This window comes from Schistocerca cancellata, chromosome 8, assembly GCF_023864275.1.
Source record: "Schistocerca cancellata isolate TAMUIC-IGC-003103 chromosome 8, iqSchCanc2.1, whole genome shotgun sequence".
NCBI lineage: Eukaryota > Metazoa > Arthropoda > Insecta > Orthoptera > Acrididae > Schistocerca > Schistocerca cancellata.
The window spans coordinates 445,566,221-445,592,807 of record NC_064633.1 but is presented as its reverse complement, the minus strand read 5'-3'; the positions used below and the strand labels follow the sequence as shown (position 1 = coordinate 445,592,807).

General features: G+C 42.4%; 1 protein-coding gene across 2 annotated transcripts in view; it reads right to left on the bottom strand.

The window, feature by feature from the left end:
* Positions 1–26,587, bottom strand: part of LOC126094872 (uncharacterized) — a 278,191-nt gene that overhangs the window by 120,023 nt on the left and 131,581 nt on the right. The window contains exon 4 of one of the 2 annotated variants that reach the window (XM_049909502.1): positions 8,531–8,619. The exons of the other annotated variant lie outside the window; for it this stretch is intronic. Within the exon in view, the coding sequence (XP_049765459.1) occupies positions 8,531–8,619 (89 nt within the window). The remainder of the gene's footprint in view (positions 1–8,530; positions 8,620–26,587) is intronic. 2 annotated transcript variants of the gene reach the window in all.

Below are 26,587 nucleotides of genomic sequence, written 5' to 3'. Positions count from 1 at the left end.
ACAAAGCGAAAAAAGTGGTCCAACTAAAACATTCATATTTCCTTACGTACTACACGCATATGTAATAAAAAATGGGGGTTCGTATTAAAAAAAAACAGTTGATATCCGTTTGATCTATGGCAGCGCCATCTAGCGGGCCAACCATAGCGCCATCTGGTTTCCCCCTTCAAGCTAGACGAGTTTCGTTCTTTGTAGTTTTTTCGTTTGATGCTTATTTCGTGGGATATTTGGCCCGATCACTATCAATGGACCGCCCTGTATATACTGCGTGTCTCTCCTAAGAGTCGTCAAGCACATTTTTTTTGGTGTTTCAGCAGATATCTGCAGTTTATTTTTCGCTCTGTGCAGCTGCAGTCAGCCCAAAGAAACAGGCTGATGATAGACAAATGGCAGACTGAGACTCGAAGTTGGATGCACTGCTTTTCTAGAACTGTTGTCTTAACCATCTCGGTCATCCGGACACTCTTCACGTCTGACAGCACAGACACCACAGACATAAACAGGCTCTCTCTCCCAACAGCCATCGCATTTTCTCTGGTGCTGCAGCAGATATTTGCAATTTCGTTTTTGCATTGCGTAACTGGAGTCAGCCCAAACAAGTGCTCGTCAATTCTTTCATGCGACACCCATTTTCGACAGAAACAGTCGGTTTGTTTCCCGTTACAAACAAAATGCTTAGAGGTAGCAGGCAGCGCGGGCCAGGGCAGTGCAGTCGCATCTTGAGTACTGGTTACTCTTCACGTTTTACCGACCCTACTAATACCTATTGATAAACAGATATCGTACTAGACGAATCTGGGATCGCTGTATCGAATGGGCACGTAAAAGTCCCCTTTCAAAATCATTTTGTTTGTAACGGGAAACAAACAGTCGGTTTCTGTCAGAGATGGATGTCGCATGAAGGAAGTGACGAGCACTTGCTTGGGCTGACTCCAGCTACGCAATGCAAAACGAAATTGCAAATATCTGCTGCAACACTAGAGAAAATGCTACTGTATATGTACGTTGTGTCTGTGCTGTAGGGTGGGAAGCGTGTTCGAATGGCCGAGCCGACTGAGGCAGCTATTGTAGAGAAGCAGAGCTTTCAACTTCTGGTCCCACTCTGGCATATACACACATCAAAAAAGGTTTTACATCACCCCGGTTCCCAGAACTCCTGGAGACAGACGTTGAGTGTGGATATTGTGTCACAGACAGTCCCTTTGACTGTACACAGATGACACTAAAACCGCCCAAAGATGTAAACAACCGTGGACGAGCAGCGCCTATGAGACGGAGGAGGTCCGACAGGTCCGACAACCGATCAGTTCCAGTCATTCCACCAGGAAGGAGGTACACGGCTCGTGATGTCTGTAGTTCAACCATGCCTAGACGGTCAATACCGCTGTTCGATCGCGTCCGCATTGTTATTTTGTGCCAGGAAGGGCTCTCAAGAAGGGAAGTAGCCAGGCGTCTCAGAGTGAACCAAAGCGATGTTGTTCGGACATGGAGGAGATACAGAGAGACAGAAACTTTCGATGACGTACCTCGCTCAGACAGCCCAAGCACTACTACTGCAGTGGATGACCGCTGCCTACGGATTATGGCTCGGAGGAACCCTGTGGGTAGCGCCACCATGTTGAATAATGTTTTTCGTGCAGCCACAGGACGTCGTGTTACCACTCAAACTGCGCAATGGGCTGCATGATGCACAACTTCACTCCCGACGTCCAAGGCGAGGTTCATCTTTGCAACCACGACACCATGCAGCGCGGTACAGATGGGCCCAACAACATGCCGATGGACCGCTCGGGATTGGCATCACGTTCTCTTCACCGATGAGTGTCGCATATGCCTTCAACCAAACATTCGTCAGAGACGTGTTTGGAGGCAACCAGATCAGGCTGAACGCCTTAGACTCACTGTCCATTGAGTGCAGCCAGGTGGAGGTTCCCTGCTGTTTTGGGGTGGCGTTATGTGGAGCCGTCGTATGCCGCTGTTGGTCATGGAAGGCGCCGTAATGGCTGTACGATACGTGAATTCCATCCTCCGACCGATAATGCAACCATATCGGCAGCATATTGGCGAGGCATTCGTCTTCATGGACAACATTTTGCGCCCCCATCGTGTACATCTTGTGAATGACTTCCGTCAGGATAACGAAATCGCTCGACCAGAGTGGCCAGCATGTTCTCCAGACATGAACCCTATCGAACATTCCTGGGATAGATTGAAAAGTGCTGTTTATGGACGACGTGATCCACCAAATCGCCGTTGAGGAGTGAGACAATCTGGACGAACAGTGCCTTGATGAACTTGTGGATAGTATGCCACGACGAATACAGGCACGCATCAATGCAAGAGGACGTGCTACTGGGTATTAGAGGTACCGGTGTGTACAGCAATCTGGACAACCACCTCTGAAGGTCTCACTGTATGGTGGTATAACATGCATTGTATGGTTTTCATAAGCTATAAAAAGGACGGAAATGTTTATGTTGATCTCTATTCCAATTTTCTGTACAGGTTCCGGAACGCTCGGAACCGAGGTGATGTAAAACGTTTTTTGATGTGTGTATTTTCAAATCTCGCCGTTGGATTGCCGCAATGCTCTGTGTGACTGAAAGAGGTTATTTCCTTCCTATTCTCAGGGCCGTACGAAATGTTAATAATTTTAATTACGTGAAATCACAACGTTAGAAGTAAGCCGGGTTTCGTGTACGAAGTGCATTCAAGTTCTAAGGCCTCCGATTTTTTTTCTCCGGACTGGAAAGAGATAGAAACATGCCTATTGTGTTAAAATGAGACCGCATTCATTGTCAATACGTCCCAGAGATGGCAGCACCAAATGGGAGATGGAATTTTACCGCCAGCGGCGAGAATGGGAACTGTTTTAAATACTTAAAATGGCGACGTTTTCCTTACTTGAACAGTGTGCAATCATTCGTTTTCTGAATTTGCGTGGTGTGAAACCAATTGAAATTCATCGACAGTTGAAGGAGACATGTGGTGATGGAGTTATGGATGTGTCGAAAGTGCGTTCGTGGGTGCGACAGTTTAATGAAGGCAGAACATCGTGTGACAACAAACCGAAACAACCTCGGGCTCGCACAAGCCGGTCTGACGACATGATCGAGAAAGTGGAGAGAATTGTTTTGGGAGATCGCCGAATGACTGTTGAACAGATCACCTCCAGAGTTGGCATTTCTGTGGGTTCTGTGCACACAATCCTGTATGACGACCTGAAAATGCGAAAAGTGGCATCCAGGTGGGTGCCACGAATGCTGACGGACGACCACACGGCTGCCCATGTGGCATGTTGCCAAGCAATGTTGGCGCGCAACGACAGCACGAATGGGACTTTCTTTTCGTTGGTTGTGACAATGGATGAGACGTGGATGCCATTTTTCAATCCAGAAACAAAGCGCCAGTCAGCTCAATGGAAGCACACAGATTCACCGCCACCAAAAAATTTCGGGTAACCGCCAGTGCTGAAAAAATGATGGTGTCCATGTTCTGGGACAGCGGGGGCGTAATCCTTACCCATTGCGTTCCAAAGGGCACTACGGTAACAGGTGCATCCTACGAAAATGTTTTGAAGACCAAATTCCTTCCTGCACTGCAACAAAAACGTCCGGGAAGGGCTGCGCGTTTGCTGTTTCACCAAGACAACGCACCCGCACATCGAGCTAACGTTACGCAACAGTTTCTTCGTGATAACAACTTTGAAGTGATTCCTCATGCTCCCTACTCACCTGACCTGGCTCCTAGTGACTTTTGGCTTTTTCCAACAATGAAAGACACTCTCCGTGGCCGCACTTTCACCAGCCGTGCTGCTATTGCGTCAGCGATTTTCCAGTGGTCAAAACAGACTCCTAAAGATGCCTTCGCCGCTGCCGTGGAATCATGGCGTCAGCGTTGTGAAAAATGTGTACGTCTGCAGGGCGATTACATCGAGAAGTAACGCCAGTTTCATCGATTTCGGGTGAGTAGTTAATTAGAAAAAAAAAATCGGAGGCCTTAAAACTTGGATGCACCTCGTATAAGACAGCCTGCGTGTGTGAGAGGGGGAAGTTAAACAGCATATCGGGGGCAGATAACGCCTCTCAAAGCAGCTGGACGCTATTCGCTTCTCCGGGGTTGGCCAAGCGTGCCTGCAGGCAGTACACTTGACACCTCGTCAGCAGCGCCGAGGGTAGAGGTCAATAGAATGATAGTCAAACATTAAGACGATCACACGTCGAGGATAGCTTCCAAGAGAACATTCCCGATAGATATCGCAGAGGGCCTCGTGCACCCAGCATCAATGTATAACGAAATGAAAGCTCAGAGGAGGGCAGACTGAACAGCCGTGACCCACGCAGTGACCCAGCAGTAGTAGAGAGGAGATTCAGCGAGTAGTCTAAGCAGCATGAGTGCAGTAACGTTCCTCAGCAGCACCTGACGGAGCAATAGACACTTCAACTACGAGAAGATGGCGACAGACTCTGGTGGGCACACAACATGGGTTTAGAAAACATCGTTCCTGTGAAACACAACTAGCTCTTTATTCACATGAATTGTGGAGTGCTATTGACAAGGGATTTCAGATCGATTCTGCATTCCTAGATTTCCGGAAGGCTTTTGACACTGTACCAAACAAGCAGCTTGTAGTGACATTGCGTGCTTATGGACTATCGTCTCAGTTATGTGACTGGATTTGTGATTTCCTGTCAGAGAGATCACAGTTCGTTGTAATTGACGGAAAGTCATCGAGTAAAACAGAAGTGATTTCTGGCGTTCCCCAAGGTAGTCTTATAAGCCCTTTCCTGTTCCTTATCTGTATAAACGATTTAGGAGACAATCTGAGCAGCCGTCTTCGGATGTTTGCAGATGACGCTGTCGTTTATCGACTAATAAAGTCATCAGAAGATCAAAACAAACTGCAAAACGATTTAGAAAAGATATCTGAATGGTACGAAAATTGACACTTGACACTAAATAACGAAAAGTGTTAGGTCATCCACATGAGTGGTAAAAGGAACTCGTTAAACCTGGTTTACATGATAAATCAGCCAAATCTAAAGGCCGCAAATTCAACTAAATACCTAGGATTTACAATTACGATTAACTTAAATTGGAAGGAACACACAGAAAATGTTGTGGGGAACGCTAACCAAAGACTGCGTTTCATTGGCAAGACACTTAGAAAATATAACACACCTACTAAGGAGACTGCCTACGCTACGCTTGTCCGTCCTCTTTTAGAATACTGCTGCACGGTGTGGATTCCTTGCCAGACAGGACTGACGGAGTACATCGCAAAAGTTCAAAGAAAGGCAGCACGTTATGTATTATTGCGCAATATGGGAGAGAGTGTCACAGAAACGATACAGGATTTGGGCTGGGATTCATTAAAATAAAGGAGTTTTTCGTTGAGATGGAAACTTGTCACGAAATTCCAGTCACCAGCTTTTTCCTCCGAATGCAAAAATATTTTGTCGACACCGACGTACATAGGGAGGAACGATCACTCCGATAAAATAAGGGAAATCAGAGCTCGCGCGCTATAGGAGATTGGAATAATAGAGAATTGCGAAGGTGGTTCGATGAACGCTCTGCCAGGTACTTGAATGTGATTTGCAGAGTATCCATGTAGATGTAGATGTAGAACTGCATGCGAAGCAGAAATTTTCAGTGTTGACTGGAATTGCATTGAACAGAGACTGCCTGTCTCTGTCTCAAAGAACTAACTTAGAGGCTTTTCCATGAATGGAAGGAACAAGTTACTCATTGGTACTTGTCTCTGCAGTCAGAGAGCAAATGTTCCTTGTTTGATAGCGAATTATTTCAAAGTGTTGATGATTTATAATTTAGACCAAGTGGCCAGTAGTTAGCAGACCGAGTGGCAGTGAAAGCACCTGACATTCTGTTAAAGGTTTATGGTCTGACGCTTCAATAAACCAATGTGTCGACATGTAGTAATCCAATTGACTAAATGCAATAAGTTGCTATTTTAGCAGATCAATTCAACGAAAATTACCACTCTGTTGTAACCGACACCCATCTCAAACAAGTTGGTTTGCTTCATCTCACCTCCACTGTTAATGTCGATAAAAAAGCTAAATAAACCAATGCTGTCGTTAGCGTCCTGATTGTGCCACGCAAATAAGCCAAAACTAGGTGTAGGCAAGGTGTGCTGGAAACCGACACTGTCCGTTTCCCATCCCGTTTCTTTCTACCCCGTTCACCCCAAAATATTCAAGAACAATACTTGCCGTACAACAAGAAAATGAAATCAATTTCTAAGTACTACGGCATGATCGTAACACACCAAAGACACGAACAACATTAACCAATTTGTAGATCGTCTGTGATCAGCAAAAATGTAATTTCAGAATTCTATACTACAAAATGCACTCAATGAGACTGCAGGGGTTTAAAATAACTATGAACCGTTATTTATGTATTCCTTTTATGACTTATGGTTAAGGAAAAAATACTTTATTTCTAAATTGTTAAATTGACATGAAACGGCATCTTTGTTTGACCAACTCGCTGAATAATAGAACACTGTGCTGTGTGACTACGTAAAAAATTGAATTTTGATTTAAAATAATGGCTAAATAATATGTTAATTATCATTAATTGTATTTTCAGTAATGTAATTTCTATGTATATTTTTATGCCATGTGAAGAAACTCTGTAATGGCACTTTGAATGGCCTCTCCAATATGTTGTAACATTCCTAATAGCTATTTAAGGAGGCGATGTAAAAAATTAATTTTGTTGCAATTCCCTTATCAGAGAATCACTTCTGTATTTTTGCTAGATATTCAATCGTCTTTTTAGATATAAGACTAAGAACATAGAGTCGAGCCCTCCGGATTCGTCTTTCTCTCTTCTGCTTTCAACATGTAAGACGTCTATTGTAGTAGTCTTAAATTGATTGAATAGTTATCATAATTTCCACATATTGTGAGCTAATGTGATTTAGACATACCTGACCCGCATCCCTAATTATATGTATGGACTTTGTTTCAGCTAGTCATAATTACTGTGAATCACAAGTTCGGTGATGCGATGACTACGCGCCACCCGCGTGCTATTACATGAATCATTACTATGTTCAATTTAGAACCTGCAATCTGGTTTGTTCCAAACGGAAGTCCAATTTTTCTTGCTACGTACTGCGATATATTTCGCCGCATTGTGCTGCATTTTCACACGGCCGGCCGAAGTGGCCGTGCGGTTAAAGGCGCTGCAGTCTGGAACCGCAAGACCGCTACGGTCGCAGGTTCGAATCCTGCCTCGGGCATGGATGTTTGTGATGTCCTTAGGTTAGTTCGGTTTAACTAGTTCTAAGTTCTAGGGGACTAATGACCTCGGCAGTTGAGTCCCATAGTGCTCAGAGACATTTGTACATTTTTTTTTTTTCACACGGTCGCACATCATTCTACTTATTGCTATCCAACAGCGATGTCTCCGCTTGTATACAATTCTTCAAACACAGAAGGTGGCAATAATACGCGCAGAATCAATTACGGAGGCAGTTTCAGATTTAAAAAATGTTATCAGTCATTTTCTCACTCCTGCCGCAGCTCTTTGTAATGTGTCTCGTTCGCGAGCAGTTTAATAATTTATCCTGCAAAATAATTTCACCTCACTTACAGGATATATTACAGTATTACGCCGCGTCAGATTGAACCACTAAAAGAAGATATATACGTTTCGAGCGTGTTTATAGCAGTTCTCCTCAGGATGACTAAACAATAGTTCAGTCGCCCTTAAGGCGGTCCAAACGTAGTTTTGCAGCACTTTTATTGATTCAAAATGGCGTGGCCTATTACCAAGAAGGATATTATTCAAAATTACATTCACTGTTGAAGCCTTTGCAGTTATGTACTGAAACTTCCTGGCAGATTAAAAATGCGTGTCGCACCGAGACTATAACTCGGGTCCTTTGTCTTTCGATGGCAAGTGCTTTACCAACTGAAATACCCAAGTGCGACTCAGAATCCGACCTCGCAGCTATACTTCCCGGCAGTACCTCGTCTCTTACCTTCCCAGCTTCACAGAAGCTCTCCTGATAGAACACTTGTCCACCAGGGGCAAAGGTCCCGAGTTCGGGTCTTGGTCCGGCACACAGTTTTAATATCCCAGGAAGTTTCATATCAGCGCACACCCCGCTGCAAAGTGAAAATTTCGTTCTGGAAACATCCCCCAGTGTGTGGCTAAGCCATGTCTCCGCAATATCCTTTCTTCCAGAAATGCTAGTCTTGCAAGGTTCGCAGGAGAGCTTCCGTAAAGTTGGGAAGGTAGGAGACAAGGCACTGGCGGAAGTAAAGCTATGAGGACAGGTCGTCAGTCGTGCTAGGGTAGCTCAGTTGATGGAGCACTTGCCCGCGAAATGCTAAAGTTCTGAGTTTTTGTCTCGGTACGGCACACAGTTTTAATATGCCCGGAAGTTTCGTATTAGCGCGCACTCCTCTGCAGAGTGGAAATTTCTTTCCAGTTATGCACTGCTTATGGCTTAATGTGATCAGAATACTAATCAAAAGAGACTTGCTACCTTGATGGAGGCGACGAGAAGGGCTATGCTGGTGGCGAGTACGATGGTTCCCAGACACAGCATCGCTATCGCCGTCGTCTGCTGGTCATCTGGAAACAAATGAAAGGCACCGACTGTATGCCCATTACTAGGGTTCTGTATTTATTGAGCAGCATGGCGCAATGTATCATTTGATACAGTGACTTATTCTAGACAACAGTGCGCGATTCTTTCGTCATTGGTGGTTAGCTACGACAATGTGAACCCTGCTTCTTCCCACCTTACAGTAGCAGCTCAGGCGGATCGAACTGTCACCTGAAAGCTAATGGAAATAGCAAGGTTTCGACTATCTCCGTACCTTCAGGCTTCTTCAGGAATATTCCCTGAAAAACAACTTGTCGTGGCACCTATGAGATAGATTTTGGGGGTGGCAATCGACTACTAAGAAGAGAAACAAACTCTGTAGAACATTCAATAACAAATTCTCCAAAAACATGTAACCCGATCGCGCCTTGCACCAATTGTTTACGCAATAAAATAATAGAGTTCTCCATTCACTACTGACTTTCAGAGCCCGCATCCGCCCAGCTTTATAGGCTGATAAACAAGTTGCAAGTTACGTCGGTAAAATTCGTGTATTAGGTCGCCCTAAAGTGGATTCTTGAAAACATAAAGTTTAATTAAAGTTACTTAATATGAAAAGAAATCACTCACCGGGTGGGAAGGATACGACAGTAACGATTATTTGAAGCAAAAAAGTCTAGTAAACATGGGATTTAAGAGACATACCTTAATGGCTATTAGCACTGCTTCAACTTCGATATTGTGAAACAAATCAAGTATACTGCAAGCTCTTTGCTTTCCATATTTTGAGAGGTGGCGAAATGCATCAAAACAAGAAAAAATGTCCAGTAAACATGGGCTCTAAAGTGTATACCTTAAGGGCCATGAGCACTTATTCATCTTCGCTACTACGAAACACATTTCTTCTATTGTACAACTTTTCTTAGCTCTCAAGACCTACGAGTACATTTTAGAGCTCGTGTTTATTAGAATATTTTAGTTGTTTTGGGCCACACCTTCTCTTCCCAAAATACAAAAAGCAAAGAGCTTGTGGTAGAAGGGGTTCGTTTCCAGATCGAAGATGGAGTGCTCGTAGCGCTTAAGGTATTCATTTTACAGACCATCTTTACTAGACTTGTTTGCTTCGATTGATCGTTCCTGTCACATCCCTGAATATTGACCGTTCCTCCTGGACACCCTGTATGTTGACATTACACGACAGTTTATAAAGTTTACAGTGTTACAGCTAAGCGACAAAATTTGGAATCCGAAATCGAGTGACTAGATTCTTCGTAAGTCCACCATTCGGAGGCAGAACGCAAGTGGTAGGAGATGACGGTTTCACTCCATTTTTGATATCAAGTTGATATGCAAATTAATTAAATTGATCAAGTAATCTCCTCCACCCCCACGCCATGATGACGTCACGTGCCTTTCTCAGGCTGCACGTGGGCCCCAGCCCCCTTCCCCCTCACTCCTCCTCCCGCCAACCTACCATATTGGCGAGAATTTCGAATTTTGGCGGGAATTTCTTTGTCTCAGGGCTGTGCTGGTATCCCAACCCCCCATACCTGGGGGTTGGTGGGAAATTAAAATTGGCGGTACCCTTTATGGGTCTCGAACCCTGCTCCTCCTGGGCGGAAAGCCAAATATCAACCCCCTACCACAATTTAATCACCAGAGGCGCTTGACATTGACGGGAAATTAAAAATGGCGGTGTCGTTTCTGGGACTCGAATCCTGATTCCACTCGATGGAAAGCCCAAGTACACCCTCCATAAAACAATTCTACCATCAGAGGCGCTTGAAATTGGTAGTAGCTAATAGGAACGCAGCATCCGATCACAATGGGGATATAAGGCGGGCCCAACAACTCTGCAGCGTCAGTTGCAGTCAGTCACCCACAATGAAACGCCAGTCGAGATCGTCCAGCGCCGCCCAGCCGCAGCAGCAAAGGAATACAAAGAAGCCGCGTAAGAGTAACTACCCCGCGCTTAATGTCTGAGTTTACCGCCGTGTGACGGTCTTTGTGCTCCTACCATTGCTTGTAACGGTTTTTCTTCTTTGCGTATCAGTGGATGCGACGTCCTCCAGCCTGTTGCGTCTGCAACAGCGACGTGTCCCAGCCCGTCGAGGCCCGCACCAGCGGCAGCATCCTGGGATCCTGTCGCACGTCTGTACAGCTTGATAGCGCAGGACAAACAGCTGTTATTATCGGTTGAAGACACCCAGCCAGCCCCTGACTCTCTGAACTGCCCCGGGGGCCCTTATCAGCATGCGCAGGTCGGTACTGGCCTTCAGCATACGCGCCATCGCAGAATATTCCAGTGATACTGCATGGAAATAGTGAGGATGTAATGGATAAGAAGATACCAATTAAGCCCTGTGCACCACTACTCTTCTCTTCAGTGTACAATTTAACCGGTAGTGGTTCGAAACATTTACATATTAGTATAGAAGCAACCACAGACAGAGAGTGGCGTATTGTCATAGAGATCGAGAATGCAGCTAAACATATTAAAGTGCGGTACGGAGGCGGAATGGGGTGAACTCTGTCGTGCAAAAGCGTGTATCAAGCAGCAGTTGAGCCGGCCGGAGTGGCCGTGCGGTTCTAGGCGCTGCAGTCTGGATCCGAGCGACCGCTACGGTCGCAGGTTCGAACCCTGCCTCGGGCATGGATGAGTGTGATGTCCTTAAGTTAGTTAGGTTTAATTAGTTCTAAGTTCTAGGCGACTGATGACCTCAGAAGTTAAGTCGCATAGTGCTCTGAGCCATTTTTTGAAGCAGCAGTTGACCGCCGAATATCACCCAAGTCGTCGTCCTCCGGACGTTTACAGTGGTGCTCTAACTCTGTCCATTAGAACAGTTTACAATGACTCTGCACTCCGCGTGAAATCATATGACACATCCGTTTATCTACAGCACTCCACCGTTAAAAACTTTTTCGTTCTACAGATGGTGCTATCCATTGTGTTGGAAAGACTGAACAGATGTGTTGCCTTGTGTTAAAACTGTGTATAGAGATATTCCAGAGTAGCTAAGTATGAGCAGTGTGCACCTAGACGACTTCGAACAATCGATCAGTATGGTGTCGACGAAAACTAATGTACTGCCAATAAGTTTGAGTGAAATACAGGGCTATTACAAATGATTGAAACGATTTCATAAATTCACTGTAGCTCCATTCATTGACATATGGTCACGACACACTACAGATACGTAGAAAAACTCATAAAGTTTTGTTCGGCTGAAGCCACACTTCAGGTTTCTGCCGCCAGAGCTCTCGAGAGACAAAATGGCGACAGGAGCCGAGAAAGCGTATGTCGTGCTTCAAATGCACTCACATCAGTCAGTCATAACAGTGCAATGACACTTCAGGACGAAGTTCAACAAAGATCCACCAACCGCTAACTCCATTCGGCGATGGTATGCGCAGTTTAAAGCTTCTGGATGCCTCTGTAAGGGGAAATCAACGGGTCGGCCTGCAGTGAGCGAAGAAACGGTTGAACGCGTGCGGGCAAGTTTCACGCGTAGCCCGTGGAAGTCGACGAATAAAGCAAGCAGGGAGCTAAACGTACCACAGCCGACGGTTTGGAAAATCTTACGGAAAAGGCTAAGGCAGAAGCCTTACCGTTTACAATTGCTAAAAGCCCTGACACCCGATGACAAAGTCAAACGCTTTGAATTTTCGGCGCGGTTGCAACAGCTCATGGAAGAGGATGCGTTCAGTGCGAAACTTGTTTTCAGTGATGAAGCAACATTTTTCCTTAATGGTGAAGTGAACAGACACAATGTGCGAATCTGGCCGGTAGAGAATCCTCACGCATTCGTGCAGCAAATTCGCAATTCACCAAAAGTTAACGTGCTTTGTGCAATCTCACGGTTTAAAGTTTACGGCCCCTTTTTCTTCTGCGAAAAAAACGTTACAGGACACGTGTATCTGGATATGCTGGAAAATTGGCTCATGCCACAACTGGAGACCGACAGCGCCGACTTCATCTTTCAACAGGATGGTGCTCCACCGCACTTCCATCACGATGTTCGGCATTTCTTAAACAGGAGATTGGAAAACCGATAGATCGGTCGTGGTGGAGATCATGATCAGCAATTCATGTCATGGCCTCCACGCTCTCCCGACTTAACCCCATGCGATTTCTTTCTGTGGGGTTATGTGAAAGATTCAGTGTTTAAACCTCCTCTACCAAGAAACGTGCCAGAACTGCGAGCTCGCATCAACGATGCTTTCAAACTCATTGATGGGGACATGCTGCGCCGAGTGTGAGAGGAACTTGATTATCGGCTTGATGTCTGCCGAATCACTAAAGGAGCACATATCGAACATTTGTGAATGCCTAAAAAAACTTTTTGAGTTTTTGTATGTGTGTGCAAAGCATTGTAAAAATATCTCAAATAATAAAGTTATTGTAGAGCTGTGAAATCGCTTCAATCATTTGTAATAACCCTGTACATGCTGAATTCTGTGCATACAAGAAGGCTTTATTTTCTATATTCTGTATTTGCATTAAGATAAAGAAAGAACCAATTGATGTAGTGCATCCTGTGTATTACTGAATAAAAAAGTATGTAACCATGTATGTGTTTTTTATTTCTTACCTCGTATTATATTGGAAGTACTAAAGCTATTGCCCCAGTATTTTCACTGGAAACATGTAACTGCAGAAAATTATGTCATCTAACTAAATTCTCCATAAAAGCCCATTGCACGCCAGTATCTGAAACGATCGGTATCATGGAAAGGGCGTAGTGTTCATTATTTTCTATAAAAACCTATTGCACGCCAGTACCTGACGTAGTAGGTGTCATGGCAGAGTGAGTGAAGCGTCAAGACTTTGTTGAAAGCAATAGGAGCTGTGACGGTGCGCAAGAAGATCAGAAGAAGAAGAATGGCGCACTCCCTCCCGACAATATACGTGCAATAATTGTAAGTCCATCCAACTGCGACAAGACAAATGTTCTCATGTCACTGCTAACACATCCAGTTAGAGTCCGCTTTCAGCTTGTATGTGTATTTTCAAAAACTCTGTTTCAGCTCAAATACCAACTATTCCAGGACATTTTACAGGGTGTAGATGGTGTGACATACACGACATTCAGTCAGAGCAGTTATATCCCTTCACTACGAAAAGTAAAGCCAAACATTGTGTGGTGGTTACAAGTGACAAATCAGCAGTTCTTTTTAGGGTAGGGAGGGCAGAAACAAAATATGTTCAGAGACAGGCTGAAAATGACATTCACATTGATAAAACAGGCAGCCAGAAAGCAGATTTTAATGCACACGATTCATGCAGACAGCCTCTGATTGAAACTAGAGATATTCAAAAATTGGCAGGAAAATTAGGTTCATCCAATTGTAATTCAGCCAGTGCACAAAATCAGTTATCACTGTTGCATCAGAATATCCGAGGATAAGGGTAAGCTTAGTGTTGCTTATATGTGTTGAAGAATTAGAGTTGAGCAAACCAGTTGATATAATCTGCCTCTGAACATCATGTAACCAGTGGCATAGATATGTTAAATGTTACTGGATTCAAGTTAGCTTCTTATTTCTGTCGAGAAAATTTGGAGAAAGGAGGAGTTGCCATATTTGTCAGAAAGTGTTTTGATTTCAAGAATACTGCTCAGAGCAACACTTAGAAGCTTGTGCAACAGAAGTAGTGAGTCCTTTATGATAGTAGGTATATAAAGATCACCTTCAGGAAATTTGAACCTCTTCATAAAAAATATGGAAGCTCTGCTGTCCCATCTCATAGTAAAAAACAAGAAAACAGTGGTTGCTGGGGATTTTAATGTGGATTTATTGAAAAGCTCTGTCAGCGAACAATTATTGCAATCAGTAACACTACAATTCAATTTAGTTCCTACTGTGAACTTTGCTACTAGGATATGTAAATGTTCTGGGCTGCTATTGATAATATCTTTATAGACAAATCTAGGGAAAAAAGTCATATCATGAAACCAATAGTAAATGGACTGTCTGATCATGACATGCAGCATCTTGTGTAAAATGATGAAACTCGTCAGGATAAAAATTCTATTAAATCTGAGTACAGGAGGGTAAAAAATAAGTCAAAAATTGAGAAATTCAGGAAACTGATCAAAGATGTGGACTGATAGATGTTTACTGTACTTCTGACTCAAATGGAAAATACAAAGCTTTCATTAATAAAGTTACCTCCACTTTTGACAATTGTTTTCCCCTAAAGGTAACTCAAATCAAAAAGAAGTCAAAAAATAAACTGTGAATTACACTAGGGATAAAGATATCATGTAGGACAAAACGGAGACTGTATGTACTATCTAGGAGCAGCTCTGATGTTAGAATTGTAATGTATTACAAAGAATACTGCAAAATATTGATGCAAGTAATCCATAAATCGAAGCAGCTTTATGATGAGAAAAAGATAATTACATCAGGTAACAAAATAAAAACTGTGTGGGATATAGGGAAGACAGAGACAGGTGGGGCAAAAAGGAAGCGGAACAGATAGCTCTAAAAATAAATGAGAATTCAGTAACAAGCACCTGTAGCATTGCAAACCTCTTAAACTTGTACTTTATTTGTTACTGACAGCTTGGGGTTATCAGGTTCGTTGAACAGTGCAATGGAGTATCTGAGACCAGTCTTTAAAAATAACTTCAGTAAAATGGAAATGACATGACTCCCAAAGAGGTAGCATCCATCACAAAATCTTTAAAATCTAAGTATTCCAGTGGGTATAATAACAGATCAACAAAGTCACTTAAAGAGTGCTCATGTGAGTTGAGTTGTATCTTAAGACATTTGTGTAGTCAATCTCTTATCAGCAGAACATTTCCAGACTGGCTAAAATATACTGATGCTAAGCCTCTTTACAAGAAGGGGGATAGATACCAGCAAACAATCGACCAATTTCACTTTTGCCTACTTTCTCAAAAATGTTTGAAAAGGTTGTGTTCAAATGTCTCCTTAAGCATCTGACTGCAAATAATATATTGTCCAAGTCACAGTTTGGATTTCTTAAACGTTGTTATTTTCTGTGACCTGTCAAAAGCCTTTTACTGTGTGAACCACAGCATTCTCTTAAGTAAATTAGAATATTATGTCACCAGCAATGCTGCAAAATGAATTGAGTCTTATCTATCTAACAGGAAACAAAGGGTGTCGTTGCGAAATACCTGTGCAGTAAGCAGTCACTCTTCATCTGACTGGGAATTAATTACATGTGATGTTCCTCAAGGTTCCATTTTGGGTTCATTGCTTTTTCTTGTGTACATTAATGACCTCTCATCTGTTACATTGCCAGATGCTAAGTTTGTTTTGTTTTTGCAGATGATACAAACATTGCAATAAGTAGCAAATCAAGTAAAGATTTAGAAACAGCTGCTAATCAAATTTTCACTGACATTAATAAGCGGTTTAAAGCTAATTCACAGTCATTAAACTTTGAGAAGACCCACTATATGCAGTTCAGAACATGTAAGAGATTTCCTTCCAGCATGAGTATAACATATGAAGACATGCAGATCGAAGAGGTTGACAGTGTTAAATTTCTGGGATTACAACTCGATAAGAAATTCAGTTAGGAAGGGAATACCACAGAATTGCTTAAGTGACTAAACAAGTCTGTATTTGCCGTGAGAATGATGTCAGATGTAGGAGATATAAATATAATGAAACTTGTATACTTTGCTCACTTTCATTATATTATGTCATATGGGATCATATTCTGGGGCAACTCATCAAACCGAGCAAAAGTTTTTAGGGTGCAAAGGCGTGTGATAAGAATCATTTTTGGTCTAAATTCTAGAACATCATGTAGAAACCTATTCAAGGAACTGTGTATTCTAACCACTGCTTCTCAGTATATTTATTCCTTGATGAAATTTGTTGCAAGTAATACATCTCTCTTTCAGCCAATAGCTCAATACATAGTATCAATATTAGGAATAAGAACATCCTATATAAAGACCTAAAATCACTTACCTTAGTCCAAAAAGGAGTCCAACATTCAGGAATACACATTTTCACTTAATTGCCAGCAACAATTAAAAACTTGGTTTCAGATAAAGCACGATCTAAACAGTTTGAAAGGCTTTTTGATGGGCAGCTCCTTCTACTCCATAGATGAATATCTTAGCAAAACTGTTAAGCCAGCTTAAGAAAAATTTCTGTTAGGTTTCAGGTTTGACAACACTGAGTCACAACAGTCAAGATTATGTATTTGTATTTTGTGTATGATAAATTTATTAATAGTGCATAACAGTGTTTCATTCTGACAGTGTGTTAATTCTGTAAATATTAGCTGTTCCAGTTTACTGCATTGTATTAACCTATTTCGACTATCTCCCGACAAATGATCAAGGTAGTAAGTATCATATTCAAATGTTTTATGTTTTTATGTTATACTTTCTGACATGTTCCACACATACGAGAATCATCTCATTTTTTTTGGTCTATAGAACGAAAATTGAATCTAATTTGATGATGTTGTTGTGGAAAACCAAGATCAAATTAGGCGGTATTTCTGTTTCGGTCACCATATGGCTGTTGATGTATTTTATCTGAGTCATACATATTCCAGAATCCCAAAACACCTGGTGAGGGATAATGCAAACCTAATTACAGCATTCAAACAGGACAATTTGAATTGGCCGGCCGAAGTGGCCGTGCGGTTAAAGGCGCTGCAGTCTGGTACCGCACGACCGCTACGGTCGCAGGTTCGAATCCTGCCTCGGGCATGGATGTGTGTGATGTCCTTAGGTTAGTTAGGTTTAACTAGTTCTAAGTTCTAGGGGACTAATGACCTCAGCAGTTGAGTCCCATAGTGCTCAGAGCATTTTTTTGAACAATCTGAATTTAACACACCTTTACCAGGCTCATGCAGGAACCAACATGCCGTTCAATGATTTTGTAAAGATGTGTGCAGATTGCTGGAATCAATCACAGTATGGGTTTCTCGTTATTGATAAAATAAGAAAACTGAATGATGGCAGGTACAGACGGAATTTTCAGGAGTTCCTATACATATAGCCATGCAAAGAGGTGAGTGTATCAGTATACGCATCACCTTGGATAAATTCGCACGCATGCAGGCACTTGAAACCGGAGCAGACACTGCGAGAAACCTTTAAACCAGTTACTGAAACTCCCGACGAACTCTCAGCGAAATTCCGCAACGACGATGACGCTATTGCCGATTTCATTAACCGTCACAGCAACGCTAGGATAGACAAAACATTCGGTGTCAGTGGCGAGAAACTATACATGTTGGGCGCACAGCCTATAACTTTAAATGAAAAAACTATACAGATAGGCGATAAACAATTTCAAACCTTATTTTCCTAAGACCCACAAAAACTCTAAATTATTCGCCTAAAGATCTGGAAATGTATCGTGAAATATTGTTTTTACTGATCTGTATAAGAATGCAAAAAGTCAAAGCAATGTGAAATACAAATTCATTATAAGACCCATTTCGAATGGTGAAAAAAATAGCAGTGGTGATGATATTGACATTCAGCATGAAAGACTGAGCAATTGACTCCCGCAGTATATATATTACGACGAACCCAATGAGCTAATAGATCGGCTATGGCTGCTCATGGCATCAGCTGCCTCTGGTAACACATCCCATTCGAATGAAGTTGTTCCAATAACTTCTGAGCTTAGAGATAGAGGCATCATCCAATAAATATGGAGACTGTAGTTCGAGAACTGCACAAACCAGCACGCAAAACATACCCTCGAAGATATGTTACGATCAAAGGTTTGGACGACCTGTGTCAGGCGGATCTTGTCGACATGAGGGAATATTCACGTGTGAATAACGGATTCAAATATATTTTAACGGTCATTGATACTTATTCTAGATATGCCTGGGCATTGCCCGTGAAAGCGAAAACAGGAAAGGATGTAGCGCATGTGTTTGGTGGATTGCTGCAAACGGGGACGAATCGAAGCCCAGACAACCTCCGAACAGGTCATGGCGGTGAGTTTTACAATAGATATTTTAAGACTGTGATGCAGTGGTATGGAGTACATCGCTACTCGACGTTCACCCATATGAAGGCGAGTATCGTGGAACGTCCGAACAGAACGGTGAAAATGTGGATGCAATTCAATTTTCGTGGCTCACACAAATGGATCGATATCCTCCCGCAAATTATTGCACAGTATAATCGAACCAAACATCGCACAATAAAAATGAGACCAATCGATGTTCGTGATAACAGACTTTTAATACAGTATACAACCGTATTAAAATGTTGGATTCCCGCAAACAGAAATTTAATGTAGGTCATTTAGTACGTATTTCAAAACACAAGACAGCATTTGAGAAGTCGTACATGCCAAACTGGTCAACCGAGATATTCAGTTTCCAAAGTGCAGAGAACAAATCCTGGAAGCTACCTCTTAAAGCAGGGCTTAACAACTGGCCGGTTTTGAGCGCGAGTACTCGCGTCTGCTCAGGCACGTGCTCGCGAGCAGGTGCAAGGTCGCGGAGTAGGGAGGGAGGGGAGGGAGGGGAAATGAGAGCGCACGTATGAATAGGACCGCAGCGTGCCTATTGAATTCGCGCCGACTGTGTAACGTTAAAAGTACTACGATCAGCTCTAACAGTCACCTTCGCTGGTTAAGAATCATGTCAAGTCGCCGTTGTGTAACCCCAACTATGCTTTCGCAGTTCAACCCCCATTGGGAGGAATCGTATCTGTTTACAGAAAAAGATGATGTTGCAAAATGTTTAGTATGTCACAAAACGCTGAATTCTTTTAGGAAATTTAATTTGCAGCGACATTATATGTCGTACCACGCGAAAGACTACGGAAGCGGAAAATGTGATGGACCAGATCGTGCACAGGAAGTTATTAAACTTAAAAGGAAGCTATCCGAAGAAGATCTGGATGACGAAGAAAAATCAACTGAGGCAGCTCTCAGAGTGAGCTAAAAATTGCTTTGTTTTTAGCAAAATCCCTGCGCCCCTTCACTGATGGCGATTTAATCAAAGATGTTTGGTAGTTGCAATGGAACATTTGCGTCCATCTCAAGTTGAACAGTTTCGGATTGTGCCATTATCTGACATGACCATTATGCGTCGGATACAGGACATGGCAGACGATGTCCAGAGCCAGCTTGCAAATATCTGTAAAGATTTTATGGCGTATCCTCTAGCTCTGGACGAAAGTGTTGATATCACTGGAACAGCGCAGCTTTCCATATTTATTAGAGGTGTTAATAGAGATCTTCAGGTGAGGAAGGAGCTCCTCGATGTAGTAGCCATGAAGAACACTACAACCGGAGGTGATATTTTAAGTAGTGTTGAAGAAAGTGTTGAAAATATAGGATTGTCGTGGAATTCTTTAGTTTCAGTGTCTACAGACGGTGCACCAGCGATGACAGGGAAAAAATTAGGTTTCGTTGCGCTGTTGAAGGAGAAAATGCGAAAACTGACCGTGCCGAATGAAATAAGTGGCGTTCACTGTGTGATGCACCAGGAAAACCTATGTGCAAAGAGTATCACTCTAGAAAATGTGATGAGTGTTGTTGTTCGTACAACCAATTATATAAGGAAGCATGGGCTACAACACAGACAATTTAAAAGCTTTCTTGAGGCTGTAGAAAGCCAGTATGGTAGCCTGCCTTATTACAGCGAGGTCCGCTGGCTTAGTAGTGGCGAATTATTAAATCGAATTTTTGCCTATTACATCAGATAAATATGTTCATGGAAATAAATAACATTGAATTGAAAGAGCCTTCATGGAAATGTGATCTCTCGTTCTTAGCAGATTTAACTAGCCATCTGAATGCTTTGAACATTTCACTACAAGGTAAAGATCTGCTAATTACTCATTTCATAGATCGAATACGAGCTTTTAAAATGAAATTGACACTTTGGGCGAGTCAGCTGGAAACAGGAAATCTAGCTCATTTTCCTAAATTATCATCCATGCAAGATGTTCACAAAGACTGAACGTTATTCACATAGTTTAGTTGCCCTTAAGGTAGAATTTGATCAATGCTTTCAAGATCTGACAGCACTAAACAGTGATTCTGATCTGTTCTCCTCTACATATTCAGCGAATATTGAAGAGATTCGTCCTGCAACTAGAAATTATTGACCTGCAGTGTGACAGAGACAAATTTCAGAACAAGAAAAACATTTTGGAATTTTACAGACACTTCCCTCAGGATAGATTTCCTCATTTGCACAAACTGGCGGCTACAATAATATCAATGTTCGGTTCCATGTATGTTTGTGAATAACTGTTCTCTGCAATGAAATGCAACAAGATGCGCCTGAGAAACGCATTGTCTGATCGAAATTTAAACTGCACGCTGCGCCTACGATGCACAAAAACAATTACTCCGAATATAGACGCAATTGTAAAGGGCAAGAAGTACAAGATAACAGAGAACCCCATACTTCAGTGACACCTTTTATTGTGTAACAGTTCACAAATTAATACGAATGTAGAGGCATACAATAAGCTAATAAAATTATGTGGCAGGTGTACATTCTCCTTTATTTGTTTCATTTGTCACAGTAATAATTCATGAGTGATATCCCTGCAGGTGGCCGCAGATTTACATTGACTGGCGGTAGCTGTTGTGTGCCCCACGTGACTCTCCCCACTCTCCGCTCTGGTCCGGTAGTGGGGGTAGCGTGCTCGCGCTGCTCCGTGCTCGCGCCTTGCTGCTCACAGCTTGCTCCGCGAGCACGTATGTTGTGAAGCCCTGTCTTAAAGGATAGTAGTGGTACTGAAATAGCAGGATGCAAGAATGACAGGAGAGCTCGGAACCAGATGCGTATCTCGTAAAAAGGGCTATACGGGGTCGAGGGAATAGAGCGTTGGTTAAAAGGCTTTGTTTTCTCGCATCACAAAACAGCTGGGCCGACGCTGAAGATTTGTTATTTAACAGGGAGGACAGACCACAAGCATCTCAGTAGCATAACATGCGTGATAGGAGACGCATTAGAGGAGGCGGCGGTATTCTCGACAAACTACCAGTCGTATTACACATTCCTGGATATAACTACTGTGGACCTGGAACAAAACTTCAAATACGATTGGCACGCGGTGACGAGGGGATACATGTACTCCACGAAGCGTGTATGGAACGCGACATCGCTTACACAGCAAATAAAGGTCGTCACACAACCGATCGAATTTTAGCTGATAAAGCTAAGGCAATACGTGCGAGAAGAGATATTGGTAAAGGACAACGCATTGCAACATTTGCAATTGAAAAACCTAAGCGTAGTAAAGTTAAGTTGGGCTTGGATGTGAAGAAGTTCAACCAAGTTCGAGCGCTGCACGTAGGGCGCTAAGGAAGACGATGAAAACCAAAGGGTGCATAAAAAACTATCTTCAGAGCGTTGTATTCAGCTAAAAGCGCCTTGAAGCGGAAAGGAGGGAGAAAAATATCGATTAAATCTCCCAGGGTTCTACCAATACCCAAGACGTCGGGTGGAATTACTCGTTTCCTCATTCCTGCCTTAGCTGGTCTCTCAGCATTGGGTTCACTGGCCGGGTGCATTGCGGCTATTGCCAGGACATTCAAGAATGCAAAACGCTCTCAGGAGCAATTGCTGGAGGCACGAAGACATAACCTCATGATGGAGGCAGCAGTCATCGGAAAAGGGTTATACTTGAAACCATACATGAAAGGACTAGATCTCTTCATAAACAAAAAAAGCCCCCTAGCAGTCATACCAGACAGGGCGCTTACAAGTACAAATACAGTTTGTTACGAAGAAATTCAACATTCCGAGATTCCGAAGTGTGTGTATGCGGAATACATTACCGAAGACTATGTGGATGTAAGGGGAGAACCTGTAACTCACTGAGTAGCATATGTTAGGAAAAGAAATACAAATAATGTCTACTATTTCGACTCATTCGGCGACCTGCAACCCCCAGAAGAATTACGACTATACTTCACAGGCAGAAGACATGGCTTCTACAATTTTCGACGCTACCAAGACTTTAATACATTCCTGTATGATCATCTATGCATCATGTTCTCCTGACTTTTACGAATGATATATAAGGCCGAGTATTAAGCACCCATTCACCAATCGATGTTTAGATGGAGGTCGTACACACTGAAATTAGAAGAAAGATCGTCTGTACTACGTGCGAATTACTTCCCACCAATTGATTTAAGGGGACTCGGAGGTGCCTATGCTGTCCATGTTAAAATCACAAAGTTTGAGGAACATTTATGAATAAACTACCAAATAGAAAAATTTGAATTTTTTTTACATATAGAGTGGTTTAGTATCGCAGTTATGACAGAGGGATTTTGGAGTATCTTTAATAGTTTCCGTCCAATTATTTTTTTTATTAATGACCCAAATTTGTTTACAAATAATTGCTTTATAATTAAACTGAAATGAAACCACTGAACATATTGCCAAATGGCTGTGTTACAATGTAAGTTTGACCACTAGGAGTGCTGTATAAAAATTTCATCTCTCTATCTTGAGTGGATTTTGAGAAAATGTTCCTTATATTCGAAAAATTCTAATTTACGGGAAATGGCTATCAAAGTTTCTCAATAGATTCCTGCACTATAGGATGGATTATCAGGGTCTTCTTCTTCATCCAAAAGCTTCCTCTTCTGTCGTCTTTTCTGGCCTGTTGTTCCATCATACTTCATATGCCTTTCTCTTCTTTCTGCTCCTCTTATCCTTTCTCTGTCAATATTTCTTAGTGCTCGTACAGTGTTCACCCCAGCTGTAAATCCTAATGCCTTCAGAACTTCACACTTCACACTGTTCCCTTGGTTGTAGGTTGCTATTGCATCATAAATGCCAAAGTGCAGAGTTTTTATGCTTACAAACACCCTTTTAGGAATCACTTTCCAAATCAAATTGTTTACGCTCTCATTAGGATTCTGTGTCTTTCCGTGTAGACATTTGTGTAACAATTCTGGCTGTGCTAAGTCATGAAAAATTGGTTTTATTGCATATATTTCTTAGTGCTCGTACAGTGTCACTAACATATTCACGAAATCTGTCACTTCCACCTGTCAGCTTCTTGCTAGAAGATGTCACAGGGCTATGGCCGGCCATGTGTTGCTTAGCAGAAGAACGCACTGTTTCAGTAATTGTAGTATCGCAACTTGGTATTAGTGTTAATTTTCTTTTCCACGCTCTTCCTCTTCTTATATACACGGTTACTAAAACGTGGCATCGTAACCAGAACAACGCTTTACACAAGAAGTAAATACTACCAACAACAGGCGCAACACTGAACTAATTCGAAACGGTAAACGGCAAAGAGACGACGTTCCGCGCTCTTAGCGCTTCATTTGTCACAGAAAACAATGTAGCCAACCCTTGCACACTCGCTGTATGCGTAACATAAGGCGTTGTATGCGTAACAGGCCGAGAAAATCCCAAGCAGTTCGCCAGGAAGTCACGAGAGGGTGTTAGGTGCATTCAGCGGCCGCCCATTTCCTCTGCAGGCGTGGGGGAAAATGGTAATAACTCCACTTCTAGGGCGAGTAGAACAATAATTCAAAGTTTACATTAAAGAGGAATGTTCCAATTAATTTTCGGTAGCAAAAAAAATCGTAATTTTTTGGATTTGACCTCCTCCGGCTCTCCTTAAGCGTTGGAGATTGGAGCATCGCGCTGATTGGACTGGAGACGTACGACACCATCCCTAATACCACGGAGGCTAACAATAAACTACATCTCGACATTAGTGGTAAAGAAAAAGTTGTAGAAATAGAAACTGGTGTACACGATATTGACGATTCAAACGAAGTTGCAAAACAGTCTGAGAAAGGGACTGCGCTCCGTGCAAACAAAGGTTCAATAGGCCCACTACTGGGTTTCACAAAGAGACAGGTTTTGGAGACAGATCCCAATAAACGTTACAAATGTGATCAGACAGTGGATATTCTCCCTGTCAGTACAATCCGTGTTGAGTGTAACATTGCAACGAACTCATATCTCAACGATATATTGGTTCATTCAATTTACGGATTCTTCCCGTCAGTTGGAACAGGGTATAAGATTGTTGAGACTCCTACCAGCGCTATATACCTTCCAGTGACAGTTCAGACATTGGACTATCTGGAGCTGCGTATTGTGGATCAGAATAACCAACTTGTTGACTTTCGCGGTGAGGAAATCATTGTACAACTACATCTACGACAAGATGGGCGTAAGGTACAAAACCAACGCACACAGCGCACAGCATAGCACTTCGCAGCAGAATCGCGAAGTGAGATAACACGTGCGAACTAAGAGTTTCTTAAATCAGTAGTATTGAAACCTCATAATGACGTCGTCGCTCAATATATCTCACCCAGTGGAATACGATGAGCGAATCATAAGCTAGGAATATTTCTCGCATAAACATTATGCTTCAACGACATTTAACAAGAACGATGAAATTAGGATTGTCATCCAGCATCAAGACGCTTTAACTCTTCCATGCAAGAGTTTCATATATTTGGTTGGATCCTTCAAGAGAAAGGATGGTAGTCATACAGTGGGATCAAAGCTTATGCATAACGCTTTCGCATACCTGTTCTGGGAAATACATTATGAACTAAATGGGGTAAAGATTGATCGTACATGTAATGTTGTCATAGCATCATTCCTTAAAACGGATGTCTCAACACCACCCTCGGATTTGAATGGCTTAGAAAATGCAGGATGGTTCATAGACGAGCCTGTGGGCAGAACAGCAGAAGAGTACCGCCGGTTTACTGCATCCATACCTCTAAAAATGCTTATGGGGTACTTTGTCGACATGCAGAGAATTATTATGAATGTTAAATAGGAGCTTATTCTGGTGCGGAGCGCAACAGATAACAACTGATACATTCAAGGAGCTCAAGAGGAGAATCAGATTATTATCAATAAAATTATATGGAAAATGCTGCACATCACGGTGGCAGACGAGGAGCGTTTGAAAGGTTCCGTGCTTCTTATTATGAAGGTGTTGAAGAGGGAAGGAAATTCAAGGAGCTGGCACCAATCATCGTGATAGACTGTTCTAAGCAGAAAGAGACCAATGAGAGAATCAGGACCAATAGATGCACGAATCGAATTTGAATCATCAAATTTCCAGAACACACTGCAGCGTACACTCTAGTTCTACATGACCGTGTGATTAAATATTGTCCACTTACTGGTATCGTGCAATGTGCTGTACAAGTAACGAAGTGCTGTGGCATGCCCAGAGCGTTTCACAATGACAGCTTCCAGTGTGAACGTCGTTGTCGAAATTCAAAGTTTCTGTGACGAGTGTAGACAATTCATATTTAAAGATGTTGCATTCATAGCACACACAGAAGATGCTGGCATGATGGAGACATTCTCAGCAATAACTGCATCACCGAGGCCTTTCGAGGATGTCAACTGTGCTAAAACACGGAAGAGTGCAAAGTGGCTAAGACGTGTCTTTCATGGACTTTACTGGGATGATCCTGATATACCTTATAAAGAAATTATGACGTCACTTCGAACATTCGATCATCCTGACACCATCATCTACATCAAAAACGATGAGAAGGTCATATGGATGCAGAGAATCTTTTGTTTGCATCTATTCACAACCAGGAATTCTATGGGTGCCCTGCTATCCATAAGCTCAAGAAGAAGAAGTGTGAAAATAGTGTTGTCTGCTTATGAAAATGTAAAATTACTTTTAAGTTGGATTAATGAAAATAAATGAATTTTTATCTCACTTTCTCTGTTTTTCTTTCTTTCTACCTAGCTCCTACTTAGTATGTAGCTTTGCCCAGATCCTTTGCCTGTGGCTTTGTTCAAGCACGGGAGATATAATTTCAGCCAAGTTTGCTGTATGTCTTTGGAAGCGGACACGATCACGCGCCGCTTGTTCCCAAAAACCTATATGTGCAGCACGATATGCGAATCCCATTCAATCATTACATATATTTTGTTTTCCTCCATCTTAAATGTCTCCTCCATCATGCTTTAAACTGATATCTTGTGCATTTTGCACTGCCTTTATATTCATTTTTAAG